Source organism: Chionomys nivalis, chromosome X, assembly GCF_950005125.1.
Source record: "Chionomys nivalis chromosome X, mChiNiv1.1, whole genome shotgun sequence".
Classification (NCBI taxonomy): domain Eukaryota; kingdom Metazoa; phylum Chordata; class Mammalia; order Rodentia; family Cricetidae; genus Chionomys; species Chionomys nivalis.
Window position 1 is genome coordinate 115,908,453 of NC_080112.1, and position 15,909 is coordinate 115,924,361.

The window sequence follows — 15,909 nt, forward strand, 5'->3', positions numbered from 1 at the left end:
AGCTCGTATTTTGTACAGATGGTAGGAGAAGGAAAGAATAAGAGAAGGGGAAATGTTTGGGGATACTTTGAAAACGATTACTTGCAAGGGCAGAGAGAATGGTCACAGGACCATCTTCCTCTCTTTTAAGACAGTTTTGAATTGGCTATCAATATCCGCATGTAGTAAATACAGAGTGATGTCATTTAGGTGGTGAAGAAATTTCAATGAAAATGCAACTGAGAAAGTGTGGCCACTTCTCCTATCAACTGACATCCACACTGCAGGAACACGGCATACCAGACTGGGTTAGCTGAATGCCATTAGGTATAAAAAAATAAAACACATACATGCTTGCATGCGTGCATGCATGCATACACAATCCTCAGAAGGGGCAGGAACGTGGCACTGATAGGTCGTGCTTCTCAATCATGTGTGAGAATAAGCTAGAAGAGGACAGAGGCAAAGAATGAGAAAGAGAGAGGGAGGGAGAAGGAAGACAGTCGTAAAGAGTAAACATGGTTTCACGTGTCAAACAGACAAAACACAACAACATGATAGAAATGGAAGGGAGGATATCAAAGTTTCCACTGTTACAGGTCTGCGCTTAATTGCCATTTTCAATACCAACAAGTTATCCTCTTTGAAAGTTTTCTTTCCCACCTCTGTGACGTGGGAGGATCAACTGAATGTTGGAGACGTGATTTCACCATTGCAGGCTAGCCTTGAACTCATTGTGAACACAGACTGACCCAGTACATTATGGGTGTGCTAAAGTATTCACATTGATCCTTTTGGATTTCAATAGGGGATCGAGCCCATCGGCATCCAGCATGCTTGACAAACACACTATCGTTGAGGTATCACCTTGGATCAAATATTTACACTCAATGACTATCGTGTCCCTGTGGATTTACAATTCGAAAAAGCCATACATATATATGAGAGAGAGAGTGATCTCTTCTTATTAACAATCTTGACCTCCAATGAAAACCCTAAGCATCATTTTGTTAATTTTCCATTTCAAAATTAGCATTTGCTAATTAAGAAAATCTCTAGGACCTGTAGGGCATGGGTGGGACAAGGATGTCATGAGACTGTGGTAGGGGGTGGGAAAAGAGTTCTCATGTGTTTGTGTATGTATGTTTACCAAAGAAAGGCATTACAGACCATAGCATATCCAAAGGTTAATTTCTTCTCTGATCCACTAGCAACAATGACCACAACACACACACACACACAAACACAAGTAGGCAGGCCCACTCATGCCCAGGTTCACACAAGTGGATTCCTGAAGGTTCCCTCCCTCGGCCCCTCCCTGCATGGGCGGGGCTTCCTCGGAAACAAGGCTTATATATGGATCAGCCAGTCAACCTGACTGCATCCACTCTGTCCCAGAGAGTCCACAGAGTGTCTTGCAGTAAACCACCTGCAAAGGACCTTGTCTTGCTCCCGGAACCAGAGGCAAGAGTGTATTGGCACCAATATGCTGCGGATGGCGCGAGAAAGCCCCAATGCCTACCAGATGCCCCTTTGGGCCCCGCAGCCAGAAGAAGCCCACGCTGCCAATCGGCGCTGCCTCCAGGAGCCTGCTGCCTTGTGGTCGCTGGTACAGCCAGACCTGGAAGAATCCGCCAGGCCTGCCAGCGAGGAGCTCACCTCCACGGTGTTCGTTCCCACTGGCTGTGCCATGAAACTACACCTGGAAGGCATCGACTTGCTTCTGGAGCCAGACCCTGGCTCGGTCATGCGAGTGTCGCTACCCGGACACACCATCCTATTGGTCCCCGAGGACCTCCAAGCCTCCTCCCAACAAGAACAGCCTGTGTTCTGGCCCGCAGCCTTGCAGGAGGCCGCTGTCCTTGACATGCCCCAGGACCACCACGTCTGTTCCCTACACCAGGGATATAATAGTGCATCTCTACCATATATCCAAGGCTTTGCAAATGTCCCTGGTCCACATGAAGACTCTCAGGAAGACTTTGTGATGCCGCTGATGAATGATCCAAGTCTCATGGCCCCAGAAATCCTTTCGCCCTTCAGGGGCATGTTCAGCCCCATGTTTCCGTGTCCAATGCCATATCCTTGGAGTGAAAACTGCCCTCCTAGTGCAGGGAGATATGCTCCCTGGTCTGTCTGGAGCCTCCAAGACAGCATACTGTGCCCTCTGCCCGGCTCTCCACTGCAGCCTCTCCCTCCTTCTCCTCCTCCAAGTCCCGAAGAACAGGCCTCTCAGAGTCGTCAGAAGCCTCCAATGGCTAGGCGCAAGGCCCAGAGGCGACTAGTCTTCTAGGAAAGGAACGACTTCTGCCTCAACAAACAGCACCGTGGACACCTACCTGGACACCCTAGGGGATTCCCAGGGTGCCTCGAGGCACCCACTTGCCTACCATTGAGACTGTATGCATGGACACAAGTGCTCTGTGCTGCACACTGTGCACGGGGGAAGATGATAAAGACTTGGAGAAGAAGGGAGACACTAGATCTCAGCCCTGAAGTTAAAAGGCTGCCTTCGAGAAACAGAAATTTCTCTTCCAGTTCTGGGATTCATCTGAAAACCTTCCATGTCACCCTCAGTGCATACGTGGTTCCCTCTAAGAACACTCAGTGTCCCCTTTTCTCCCAAACCAAGGCAGCACTGGCTTTGCTATGCTGCCAGTCTCCTATCTGTGTTCCCATGACTGCATGGACACTTGTCCCTGCCTTGGTCTGACGAATACCCCATTGGGAGAAGATGGTTCCTAGCCCTGAGTGCACGATGCTTCTTTGCTTCTTTCCAGCTATCTCTTAACCTGCTGGCACTGTGACTGTTGATACCTCGTCATGAAAACCGGGGCTAAAGGAGAAACCCTGCCTTGACAAACAAACAGGACAGCAAGTAAGAAGACAGACACTGCAGAAAGAAGTTTCCAGGGTCCTTGAGTTTGCAGTGCTTGAGAAGCCGAAGAAACCAGAACCCTGGGAAGTCCAGATCACTCTCCAACAAAAACTCAAATGTATTTCCTACTTCCAAATGTTCTTATTCAAAGCAATGTTTCTAATTCCAACGTCACTATAAATTAATAAAATATACAGACCATAGTACGTGGTGGTTGATCAATTGATTTATGAGAAAGACAGTTCCACAGGTCTGTTTGTGTGTGTGTGTGTGTGTGTCTGAGTGTGTCTGTTTGTGTGTCTGAGATAGAGAGAGAGAGACAGAGAGAGAGACAGAGAGACAGAGAGACAAGGAAACAGAGAGAGAGATCTGGGCGGTGGGGCATGCCTGTCTCCAGGTGAAAGCACTTGTCTCAGGAGTTGAAGCCTACACTCAGAAACAGAGAAAGTTCAAAAGTAAGCTGGGCTACACTGGCAATGTGGAAGAAATCTAAAGAAAAGCATGGCCAGAGAGATGGCTCAGCACTTAGGATAAAGGTTCTCTCTCAACGTTTGTGGGAGAGAATTCGTGAGGGGTCAATTGACCTTTTCCACGGGTCCCAAATAAGAGAACCTGCACATTGACATCCCCATTCCTAATCCTGGTGAAATGATACTTATGAGGAAGCAACAGAAATAATTTTATGGTTGGTTCAAGACAGCATAAGGACCTGTATTCCAGACCCCAGACATTAGGCCTTGAGAACCACCGACATAAAGGACTTGGTGCTCTTAGCAGCACCCACCCTTAATGATACCAGAGGATGACACCCTCTCCGTCCCAGGCTCTTTCATGCCTGCAGTACACAAAACCAAACACGGGCACACACACACATGCATGTGAACTTAATATAATGAAGAAATTACCAGTGAAGAGAATAATGAATAAAATAAGAGGGTAAGAAGCCCTTCACAGACAGAGCGTGTGTGGTGGATAGACTTGCTTCTCAACTGGACAGCTCCTGGAATTACCTGAAACTCCAGATTATGTTAATTACCACATTTTCAGCCAGGTTAATCCTAGGCTATTTGTCTTTATTGAATCACTTGAAGTGGGGGAGCCCCACCCTTAATCCAGTCCTTTCCCAGTGGAGAGATCGCAAGCATAGCAAGTGAAGGCACTACAGGCATTCCAGTCTTTGGGAGGAGGAGACAGTCAATCCCAAAACCAAGTTTAATCCTCATTCCAATCCTTGTTTTATGGCGAATGGATTGTTGCAGGACTTGTTGAAAAGAAGAAATGCTAAAGGGACTTCAAACCTACTTAGCACACACGGGGCAATAATTAGGGAAGGAAACAGAGCTCTGAGAGAAGAGCTTGGCGGGGCATGAATGAAATCAAAATCTATTTCTCACGGGTGTCATAATGTCATAATGATAGCTCGTATTTTGTACAGATGGTAGGAGTAGGAAAGAATAAGAGAAGGGGAAATGTTTGGGGATACTTTGAAACGATTACTTGCAAGGTCAGAGAGAATGGTCACAGGACCATCTTCCTCTCTTTTAAGACAGTTTGAATTGGCTATCCAATATCCGCATGTAGTAAATACAGAGTGATGTCATTTAGGTGGTGAAGAAATTTCAATGAAAATGCAACTGAGAAAGTGTGGCCACTTCTCCTATCAACTGACATCCACACTGCAGGAACACGGCATACCAGACTGGGTTAGCTGAATGCCATTAGGTATAAAAAAATAAAACACATACATGCTTGCATGCATGCATGCATGCATACACAATCCTCAGAAGGGGCAGGAACGTGGCACTGATAGGTCGTGCTTCTCAAGCATGTGTGAGAATAAGCTAGAAGAGGACAGAAGGAAAGAAAGAGAAAGAGAGAGGGAGGGAGAAGGAAGACAGTCGTAAAGAGTAAACATGGTTTCACGTGTCAAACAGACAAAACACAACAACATGATAGAAATGGAAGGGAGGATATCAAAGTTTCCACTGTTACAGGTCTGCGCTTAATTGCCATTTTCAATACCAACAAGTTATCCTCTTTGAAAGTTTTCTTTCCCACCTCTGTGACGTGGGAGGATCAACTGAATGTTGGAGACGTGATTTCACCATTGCAGGCTAGCCTTGAACTCATTGTGAACACAGACTGACCCAGTACATTATGGGTGTGCTAAAGTATTCACATTGATCCTTTTGGATTTCAATAGGGGATCGAGCACATCGGCTTCCAGCATGCTTGACAAACACACTATCGTTGAGGTATCACCTTGGATCAAATATTTACACTCAATGACTATCGTGTCCCTGTGGATTTACAATTCGAAAAAGCCATATATATATATGAGAGAGAGAGAGATCTCTTCTTATTAAAAATCTTGACCTCCAATGAAAACCCTAAGCATCATTTTGTTAATTTTCCATTTCAAAATTAGCATTTGCTAATTAAGAAAATCTCTAGGACCTGTTAGGCATGGGTGGGACAAGGATGTCATGAGACTGTGGTAGGGGGTGGGAAAAGAGTTCTCATGTGTTTGTGTATGTATGTTTACCAAGGAAAGGCATTACAGACCATAGCATATCCAAAGGTTAATTTCTTCTCTGATCCACTAGCAACAATGACCACAACACACACACACACACACACACACACACAAGTAGGCAGGCCCACTCATGCCCAGGTTCACACAAGTGGATTCCTGAAGGTTCCCTCCCTCGGCCCCTCCCTGCATGGGCGGGGCTTCCTCGGAAGCAAGGCTTATATATGGATCAGCCAGTCAACCTGACTGCATCCACTCTGTCCCAGAGAGTCCACAGAGTGTCTTGCAGTAAATCACCTGCAAAGGACCTTGTCTTGCTCCCGGAACCAGAGGCAAGAGTGTATTGGCACCAATATGCTGCGGATGGCGCCAGAAAGCCCCAATGCCTACCAGATGCCCCTCTGGGCCCCGCAGCCAGAAGAAGCCCACGCTGCCAATTGGCGCTGCCTCCAGGAGCCTGCTGGCTTGTGGTCGCTGGTACAGCCAGACCTGGAAGAATCCGCCAGGCCTGCCAGCGAGGAGCTCACCTCCACGGTGTTCGTTCCCACTGGCTGTGCCATGAAACTACACCTGGAAGGCATCGACTTGCTTCTGGAGCCAGACCCTGGCTCGGTCATGCGAGTGTCGCTACCCGGACACACCATCCTATTGGTCCCCGAGGACCTCCAAGCCTCCTCCCAACAAGAACAGCCTGTGTTCTGGCCCGCAGCCTTGCAGGAGGCCGCTGTCCTTGACATGCCCCAGGACCACCACGTCTGTGCCCTACACCTGGGATATAATAATGCATCTCTACCATACATCCAAGGCTTTGCAAATGTCCCTGGTCCACATGAAGACTCTCAGGAAGACTTTGTGATGCCGCTGATGAATGATCCAAGTCTCATGGCCCCAGAAATCCTTTCGCCCTTCAGGGGCATGTTCAGCCCCATGTTTCCGTGTCCAATGCCATATCCTTGGAGTGAAACCTGCCCTCCTAGTGCAAGGAGATATGCTCCCTGGTCTGTCTGGAGCCTCCAAGACAGCATACTGTGCCCTCTGCCCGGCTCTCCACTGCAGCCTCTCCCTCCTTCTCCTCCTCCAAGTCCCGAAGAACAGGCCTCTCAGAGTCGTCAGAAGCCTCCAATGGCTAGGCGCAAGGCCCAGAGGCGACTAGTCTTCTAGGAAAGGAACGACTTCTGCCTCAACAAACAGCACCGTGGACACCTACCTGGACACCCTAGGGGATTCCCAGGGTGCCTCGAGGCACCCACTTGCCTACCATTGAGACTGTATGCATGGACACAAGTGCTCTGTGCTGCACACTGTGCACGGGGGAAGATGATAAAGACTTGGAGAAGAAGGGAGACACTAGATCTCACCCCTGAAGTTAAAAGGCTGCCTTCGAGAAACAGAAATTTCTCTTCCAGTTCTGGGATTCATCTGAAAACCTTCCATGTCACCCTCAGTGCATACGTGGTTCCCTCTAAGAACACTCAGTGTCCCCTTTTCTCCCAAACCAAGGCAGCACTGGCTTTGCTATGCTACCAGTCTCCTATCTGTTTTCCCCTGACTGCATGGACACTTGTCCCTGCCTTGGTCTGACGAATACCCCATTGGGAGAAGATGGTTCCTAGCCCTGAGTGCACGATGCTTCTCTGCTTCGTTCCAGCTATCCCTTAACCTGCTGGCACTGTGACTGTTGATACCTCGTCATGAAAACCGGGGCTAAAGGAGAAACCCTGCCTTGAAAAACAAACAGGACAGCAAGTAAGAAGACAGACACTGCAGAAAGAAGTTTCCAGGGTCCTTGAGTTTGCAGTGCTTGAGAAGCCGAAGAAACCAGATCCCTGGGAAGTCCAGATCACTCTCCAACAAAAACTCAAATGTATTTCCTACTTCCAAATGTTCTCATTCAAAGCAATGTTTCTAATTCCAACGTCACTATAAATTAATAAAATATACAGACCATAGTACGTGGTGGTTGATCAATTGATTTATGAGAAAGACAGTTCCACAGGTCTGTTTGGGTGTGTGTGTGTGTGTCTGAGTGTGTCTGTTTGTGTGTCTGAGAGAGAGAGAGAGACAGAGAGAGAGAGACAGAGAGACAAGGAGACAGAGAGAGAGATCTGCGCGGTGGGGCATGCCTGTCTCCAGGTGAAAGCACTTGTCTCAGGAGTTGAAGCCTACACTCAGAAACAGAGAAAGTTCAAAAGTAAGCTGGGCTACACTGGGCAGTGTGGAAGAAATCTAAAGAAAAGCATTGCCAGAGAGATGGCTCAGCACTTAGGATAAAGGTTCTCTCTCAATGTTTGTGGGGAGAATTCGTGAGGGGTCAATTGACCTTTTCCACGGGTCCCAAATAAGAGATCCTGCACATTGACATCCCCATTCCTAATCCTGGTGAAATGATACTTATGAGGAAGCAACAGAAATAATTTTATGGTTGGTTCAAGACAGCATAAGGACCTGTATTCCAGACCCCAGACATTAGGCCTTGAGAACCACCGACATAAAGGACTTGGTGCTCTTGCAGCACCCACCCTTAATGATACCAGAGGATGGACACCCTCTCCGTCCCAGGCTCTTTCATGCCTGCAGTACACAAAACCAAACACGGGCACACACACACATGCATGTGAACTTAATATAATGAAGAAATTACCAGTGAAGAGAATAATGAATAAAATAAGAGGGTAAGAAGCCCTTCACAGACAGAGCGTGTGTGGTGGATAGACTTGCTTCTCAACTGGACAGCTCCTGGAATTACCTGAAACTCCAGATTAAGTTAATTACCACATCTTCAGTCAGGTTAATCCTAGGCTATTTGTCTTTATTGAATCACTTGAATTGGGGAGCCCCACTCTTAATCCAGTCCTTTCCCAGTGGAGCGATCGCCAGCATAGCAAGTGAAGGCCCCACAGGTATTCCAGAAGGTTGGTTGCACACACCTTTAATCCCAGCTCTTAAGAGGTAGAGGCAGGAGATCTCTCTGAGTTCATGGGCACACTGATCTGCAGAGTGAATTCTGGTAGAAAGATACACAGACAAATCCTTTCTCAAAATTCCAAATATTGAAAGTAAAAATAATAGAAAGTAGTTAAAATAAAGCTTTGTAAAGATGGAAAACACACAGTGATTCTGGATCCTGTATGTTATTATATTCTCTTTTAATTGTTTGCATGCTGAGGAAGGAGCAGTAATTTCCAACAGGTTCTGTTTATAAATGCTACTCAATTAATTCAAGACGGTTATTTTAATAATACCTTGACTTCAAAATTGAAGTCAAAATTATATTACTTTGGAGAACAGCGTTTTTTTTTTTTTTTTTTTTTTTTTTTCGTTTCCACAAGAAATGAGATGGTTTGGATTTATTTAGGTTATTAAAAGATTTGATCATGGAATACCACCTGAGACGTGTCCTGCAGCCATAGATGTTCCAGATGTCTGAGTTCTACCTCCAGAAGAGACTCAAGACTGAATGCTGAGATGTCAAGCTTCATAGGAAACTCCAGTCAGAACTTGATCATAATTTTAAATTTTCTTATGTCCCCTAAGATTATCTGCTCCTCAACCAGCTGGATGTAGCCTAGAAAACTATACCCACATTCTCAAAAAATAGACTATGGAGATTTTCCTTTGTTTAGAATGTTGGTTACGAGTTGTTATGGATAATGGTCAGGAGTAAAGCTAAACAAAGTACATTAGATTCAGAGTACTTGTTTTTTTTTTAAAGGGGGAAGTGCTTTGAGACTAAGGTCATTTATCCTGTCACTTCTATTTTTTTTAATAAAATGCTGCTTGGCCAGCAGACAGGCAGGAAGTATAGTCAGGCAGGGCGACCAGGCAGGAAGTAGAAGTGGGGCAATGGAAACAGGTGAAGTCTGGGAAGAGGGACATTCAGTCTTCAGCCTACATCAAGATACAGAGGTGATGTGGGTGGGAGAGTCTTCTGCTTTGTGTTGATTTCATTGGTTAAATAAAGAGACTGCCTTGGCCCTTTAACAGGACAGAAAATTAGATAGGCAGAGTAGACCAAACAGAATGCTGGGAGAAAGAAGCCGAGTCAGGCAGTCGCCATGATTCTCCCACCTGAGACACAAGCAGGATAAGATCTTTCCTGTTAAGCCACCTCGTGGTGCTACACAGATTACTAAATATGGGTTAAAGCAAGATGTGAGAATTAGCCAATAAGAGGCTGAAACTAATGGGCCAGGCAGTGTTTAAAAGAATACAGTTTCTGTGTAATTATTTCAGGCAAAGCTAGCCGGGTGGAGGGAAGCGGCCTGCAGCTCCTCACTACACAGAGGAAGCAAGATGTGACTGCCTAGCAGAAAAAGGTACAAAGCCAGTTCAGTCATGCTCTCCTCTGTTGCCCAAGGACTTGGCTAGGAAAATCCCCTTGGACACCTGGGACACTCTAGAGCCAAGTCTTTTGCCAACTCTAAAATGGCTCCCTTAGTTAAGATATCTTCTTCCCTGCTCCCATATAGACCCTACACCTTTCCAGACCTGGATGTAGGGGGGAGGGCCTTGGACTTCCCACAGAGCAGGGCACCCTGACTTCTCTTAGGACTGGAGGGGGGGGGATGGGAGGAGGCGGGAATTTTTAATAAATAAATAAATAAATGGTACCAAGCCACATGGCAAAAATAGACAAGAATTACAGGCTAATAAAAGTTATAAGAATTAGTTAATAAGAAGAGCCTAAGATACTGGGCCAGTTTATAATTGAAGTAGACTTCTGAGTGATTCTTTGGAATTGAATGACTGCAGGACAGGGCAGGACAGAAATCTCAGTCAACACCAGAGGATGGACACCCTCTTCACTCCAGGTTCTTTCATGCCTACAGTAAACAAAACCCTAACACAGGTACACAAACATTGGACATAAAGAATAAACAAATTAGAGTTGAACAAAATAATGAATAAAATAAGAAGGTAAGAAGAGCTTCGTAGATAGTGTATGGTGAATATTCTTGGTTCTCAACTCAGCCACACCACGAATTAACTTAAAACCCAGTTTTAGTGGCCAGGTCAGTCCTAGGCTATTTGTCTTTATTGAATCACTTGAAGTGGGGAGCCCCACCCTTAATCCAGTCCTTTGCCAGTGGAGAGATCACCAGCATAGCAAGTGAAGGCACTACAGGCATTCCAGTCTTTGGGAGGTGGAGACAGTCGATCCCAAAACCAAGGTTAATCCTCATTCCATACTGTGTTTTATGTGAATTGGGTTGTTTGCAGGACTTGTTGAAAAGAAGAAATGCTAAAGGGACTTCAAAAGTCCTTAGAGCACACTGAGCAATAATTAGGGAAAGGAAAAGAGTCTCCAAGAGAACAGCTTAGTGGGGCCTAAATGAAATCAAAATCTATTTCTCACAGGTGTCAGAATGTTGTAATGATACCCAGTATTTTGTATATATATTAGAAGAAGGAAATAACAAAAGTAGGGGAAACTTTTGGGAGAATTTTTCCAAAAGGATTACTCACCAGGGCAGATAGAATGGCCACACAACTTTTAACAAATTGGAGTCCTGAGACATATCTTGACCTTCAGATGCTAAAGAAGATAGAGCAAATGTAAAACCTTTGGTTTCAGAACCTTGCTGCTGCATTTCCCTATCATGTAATCTTGGAAAATGAACTTAAGCCCTCTAAATTTCAAGTTGCTCATATATATAATCAAGATAGTTTAAGGTGGTTGTAGGTAAGTACTGACTCAATTGGATCTGAATACAAAAGAGTCTCCTAATGTTTTCAAGTAAGGACAACAAAGAGAACAGATGTTAGAAGTAATGATGAAAAATTTCAACTAATGTGAATTCTACCACCACCACCATGTTTTCCTTCTTCGCAGACCTCAGCATACAGATTCACACACATTTCCTTATCACACATGCAGAAAAACGAAGTCATTCAGAAGCAGCTTGCTTCCCTCATCAACTCACGCAAAAACTGGAGTACTAATTCCAGCGCTGTTGTAGCTTCACCTCTCCCTTTTGTCAATTCTCTGCAATCAATGCTAAGAAAAATATAGTCAACTCTCCCTTAATATGGTTCTCTCCTTTGGTTATTTCTCATGTGTTTGGGAAAGGCCATGTGGATCAGTTAAAAGTTAGGTTCCACGCTACTTTTCTGTTCTGCTCTTGGCTCTCCCAGCTATTAAAATAGATGATGGGGGGGAGGTACATACTAAAATAGGACAGTCTGGACTTTTGCTTAACAACACCAATAGAGGTTTATAATTCAGAAGAACTATCAATAAAACAGTCTACTCTGAATGATTAATTACTCTTTATCATTTATGCCTCATTAATTTGGTTAGTAAAACATGTTAACACATCACTTCCTTTACCTTAATATAAGTCCGAAGGGACACACTGCTCAGGGATGCTTGTGTGGTAAGAGAGCAGAGTGAAGAGGAGTTGACTTAGCTCCTAATAAAATGTTATCTGCAAGATATTGAAAAGTCCTCAAGAAAGTAACCATTGTATACGTTCAGGAGTGATTTCTCAGATTGTTTAAAACCTCACCAACTTCCAAATGATACATTAAATACCATGTCTTCTCAAGTATTTCATTAATGTTCTTCTATCTATCATGAGGAACTAAAATTTGATAAATTTTAAAACGGGGAAATATTTGAAACTTCCAGAGGTGGTAATATAAAAAAATACCATCTTAAAACTCATCTCTATGTCAGTACTCTATGGAATAACATGTTTTAATATACCTGACTGGAGTTTTGGAGTATTTTTTCCATTTAAAAAAATCAGGATTTATATACATTCATTGATTCATTCACTCATATTCTCTCTTTCTCTCGCTGTTTCCTGGAATCCAACACTGTTTTTTATTATTATTGTGTATTAAATTTACAAAATAATTGGCTTCATTGAGACAGTAATATTTATATATATATGTACTATATATATTATATTATATCATATCATATTATATATAATGTATGTGTATATTTAACATAGATGCATTCCTACAAATACTGTTTTTAAGGTTTTTATTTTATTTTTAATTATATACAAATATAAGAGGGGTTGGTATGTGCATCTGAGTGTTTGTGCGTGTGGAGCTCAAAAGAGGGTATTTGCTCCCCTGGGAATTACAGGTGACTGTGTCAAACCCAACTTGGGTGCTAGGAACCAAGCCCAGGTCCTCTACAAGAACAGTATGCTTTCTTTACTGTGAAGCCATCTCTACAATCCTCAGTCACTGTATTTAAAGACTAGTATAATTATCCTATATTTAGCAAGTGTCATTTGTCAACAGTTTACCATGGTCCCTTTTCTCTATGAAGCACTGCTTTATCATCTCTATTTTGACGATTCACTTATTTTCATAATTCATTTCCTTATTTGATGGAGGAGGGTCATCTGTCTATGTGTTACTTTCATTGGTTAATAAAGAAACTGCTTTAGCCCTTTGATAGGACAGAAAATTAGGTAGGCGGGGAAGACAGAACAGAATGCTGGGAGGAAGAAGGCAATGAGGCAGACACGATGAAGCTCCAGCCCAAGATGGACGTAGGCTAGAATCTTTCCCGATAAGCCATCACCTGCTGGTGCTACACAGATTATTAGAAATGGGTTAATCAAGATGTGAGAATTAGCCATTAAGAGGCTGGAACTAATGGGCCAGGCAGTGTTTAAAAGAATACAATTTGTGTGTTGTTATTTCTGGGGTTAAGCTAGCCGTGCAGGAGCTGTGATGAAAAGCAAGCCTGCTCACCTCATCACTACACTTATTCAAATGTTATAGTTAAAATGGGAAATAATACAGGATACCCTTTTTATTATTTCTTTTATTTTTGACATTAGAATATATCATTTTCCCCTTCCCTTCTCCCACCAGATCCTCCCATATAGTTCTCTTTGATCTTTCAAATTCATGTTCTCTTTTTCATCCATTGTTTTTACATAAACATGTATATACATACATATATACATATGCATATATATATATACATAAATATAACCTTCTTAATCTGTATAATGTTGTTTGTACATATGTTTTCAGGGCTGATCATTTGGTATTGGAAACCAGTTGTGCTCTTCCCTGATTAAGACTATTTCTTCCAATTTCAACATTCCTTAGTTACCTATAGTTCTTTGTATGGAATTGAGGCCTTCTAGGCTACACCCCTACCACCTAGTCCTTTTAGATGAACGGTGAGAACTATACTTATGTGTGAGAAGAACAAATATTTAGAATGTAGTTAGGGATTATGTTGGTTTAATAAGTGGACGTTGTAATTTCTCTCTAAGAACCTATATTTACCTATCCCTAGGTAGCTGGGCAGCTTTTCAGTACCAGGCATGGTTTCCCTTTTGTTGAACAGGTCTTAAACCTAATTAGAGAACCGTTAGTTACCACAAAGGCATTTATGCCACTATTAAACTATTAGGTTCATAGGCATTATACCTGGACAGGACTATTACTTGATTCCCTTTTTTTGGAAGTTTTCGTGGCACCTTATGGTACCAAGAGAGCTAATCCTCAGTGAGGAGGTATTCATGTCAGTCCCAGATGAAAGTATTCTAGATTCTGTGCCCAGAGTGCATGGTGTCTTTAGTAATAGAGACTTACATTTCACATTTGGGGAGCAACCAAGGGCAACAGATACAAGCTGTATGTCTTATAAGTCTCCTGGTGTTGAGGTACTTGTGAAATGATCTTTGACTCTTGAAGGGAGTATTATCAACTCAGATAAAAAAAAATTCACTTAAACAATATGCGTGTGTTTATATGCAGACTTATATAATTTAGGTAGTTAGTTAACAGTATGTTTGTTTATAAATTTTTCAGATATACTTACAGTTGTTTTACCCTCTGACGTACTTCTCTATTTAAATCCCCCCTCCCTAAATAGAGCCCTCGCATTTTTCCATTCCCCTGATCAGATCACTTGTACCCTACTATTGGGAGACGGGCTGCAGTGTATGTGCTCCATTTAGGATTGAACATTCTGCGTCTCTTAATTTCTGCACTGTGGGTTTGTGCCATCTGTGGATCTTTGTGTTAATCATTATCAATTACAAATAGAAGCTTCTCCAATGAGGTTTAATAAATGCATTCATCTATGTTTATAATGATATACTATTAGGAGTGGGTTGTATTTAATACTATGTCCATTTAGCAGCATAATAGTAGCAGTTTCTCCACTAGAGCCTATGACATGCCATTGATTTTTGGCCTGATAATGGTGTCAAGTATGGGTATCTTCTTGTGGATCAGGACTTAAACTCAATCAGAAAGTAGTAACTTATTCTTGTGATGTATCAATGGCCATGTCTTGCCAGACCAGTCATCATTATAGCTTACAAGGTTCAAAGTTTTGTAAACTGATGGTTACTTGCCTCCTCTGGTAGCATACATAGCTCCTTCCACCACAATGAAAGATAGTGGGATGAAACTTGTGAGTGAGTCTATATCAGTTCTAGGACTCAAATACAGGATAACTTCAGTAATGACTTCTGATTGTCAAGTTCTGGGGAGTGGGTAACCAAGAGCAATTACAATAGCTTCCAATGTTTGAAAAACCTAGGGTACCTCAATGGTCAACAATACCAAATATAGTAACCCTTTCACTGTGCTTCTGTTAGTCTCTGGTATCTCATAAAATCATTGCTGCTCTGTTAAAGGGTAGATACATGCTCACTCTTTCCTCCATCTCTGCTTCCTCCCTGCTCCATATATATCTTATAACAGTATGTTTCCTATGATTGTTTAAGTCTTTAGTGTTATCTGTCCCCTCTGATATTCAACAAGACACTAAATATATGGAGTAGACATGAGTGCAAATTACCTAGTACTTTTGCACATAGCAAGATTACATAAGCAATATCACCCATATTATAAAGCTATATATCTACTACTTTGCATCACAATCTCAAAATCAACATCACTCCCATAGCATAGAAGAAGACACAGAAATACTAAGGAATTTACAAGAAACCAACCTCTAACCAGGCCTAGTAGTGTATGACTATCCTAACCCCAGTTAATCTGAAGTATGAGGCAGAAGTAACACAAGTTCCAAGGCCAGTCTGAGCTACACCTCAAGCTCAAGCCTGAGCAATTCAGCAAGGTTCTGTTCAAATTTTTAAAAAAATAAATACTAAAAAAGGATAGAAGTGGGTTTGTGGCTCCGTGGTAGGATGTGAGAGGCCCTAGGTTTTATTCCCATTACTGAAAAAATATCTGAAAGAAAGAGAAACACTAACAGTAGGTCATCTCAGGGCATAAGCTCAAACCCAAAACTTCACAGTGTCCAGCCTGATCACTTCAAACTTTTAGCAGTCTCTGCCAAATTCTTAAATTCTCTCTTCTTCTTAAGTCTGTCTTTCTCACCCAAAGAAAAAGTGAGCACTTGTAGCCAATGTCAGATGAAGCTGAGACAGATTTCCCAAGTGACAGGATGATCCTCTCAACATCTTCTGGTGGATATCGGTCCCTGCCAGCCAACTGGCAAGGCTGGCAGGGAGAAAAAGTGACAGTAAGCCATATAAGTACAAGTATCCGTGGG

At 43.0% G+C, this 15,909-nt stretch overlaps 2 protein-coding genes across 2 annotated transcripts; both read left to right on the top strand.

The window, feature by feature from the left end:
• Positions 1-1,474: 1,474 nt before the first annotated feature.
• Positions 1,475-2,272, top strand: LOC130868588 (proline-rich protein 23A3-like). Its single transcript, XM_057760748.1, has one exon. The coding sequence runs from the start codon at positions 1,475-1,477 to the stop codon at positions 2,270-2,272; it is 798 nt and encodes a 265-aa protein (XP_057616731.1).
• Positions 2,273-5,753: 3,481 nt separating this feature from the next.
• Positions 5,754-6,551, top strand: LOC130868589 (proline-rich protein 23A3-like). The gene has a single exon (XM_057760749.1). It carries the CDS (start codon positions 5,754-5,756, stop codon positions 6,549-6,551), a length of 798 nt encoding a protein of 265 aa, XP_057616732.1.
• The last annotated feature ends 9,358 nt before the right edge of the window (positions 6,552-15,909 follow it).

Excerpts from the sequence above, each read along its gene's own strand:
- LOC130868588 (XM_057760748.1), top strand. The coding sequence starts at position 1,475 with ATGGCGCGAGAAAGCCCCAATGCCTACCAGATGCCCCTTTGGGCCCCG.
- LOC130868589 (XM_057760749.1), top strand. The coding sequence starts at position 5,754 with ATGGCGCCAGAAAGCCCCAATGCCTACCAGATGCCCCTCTGGGCCCCG.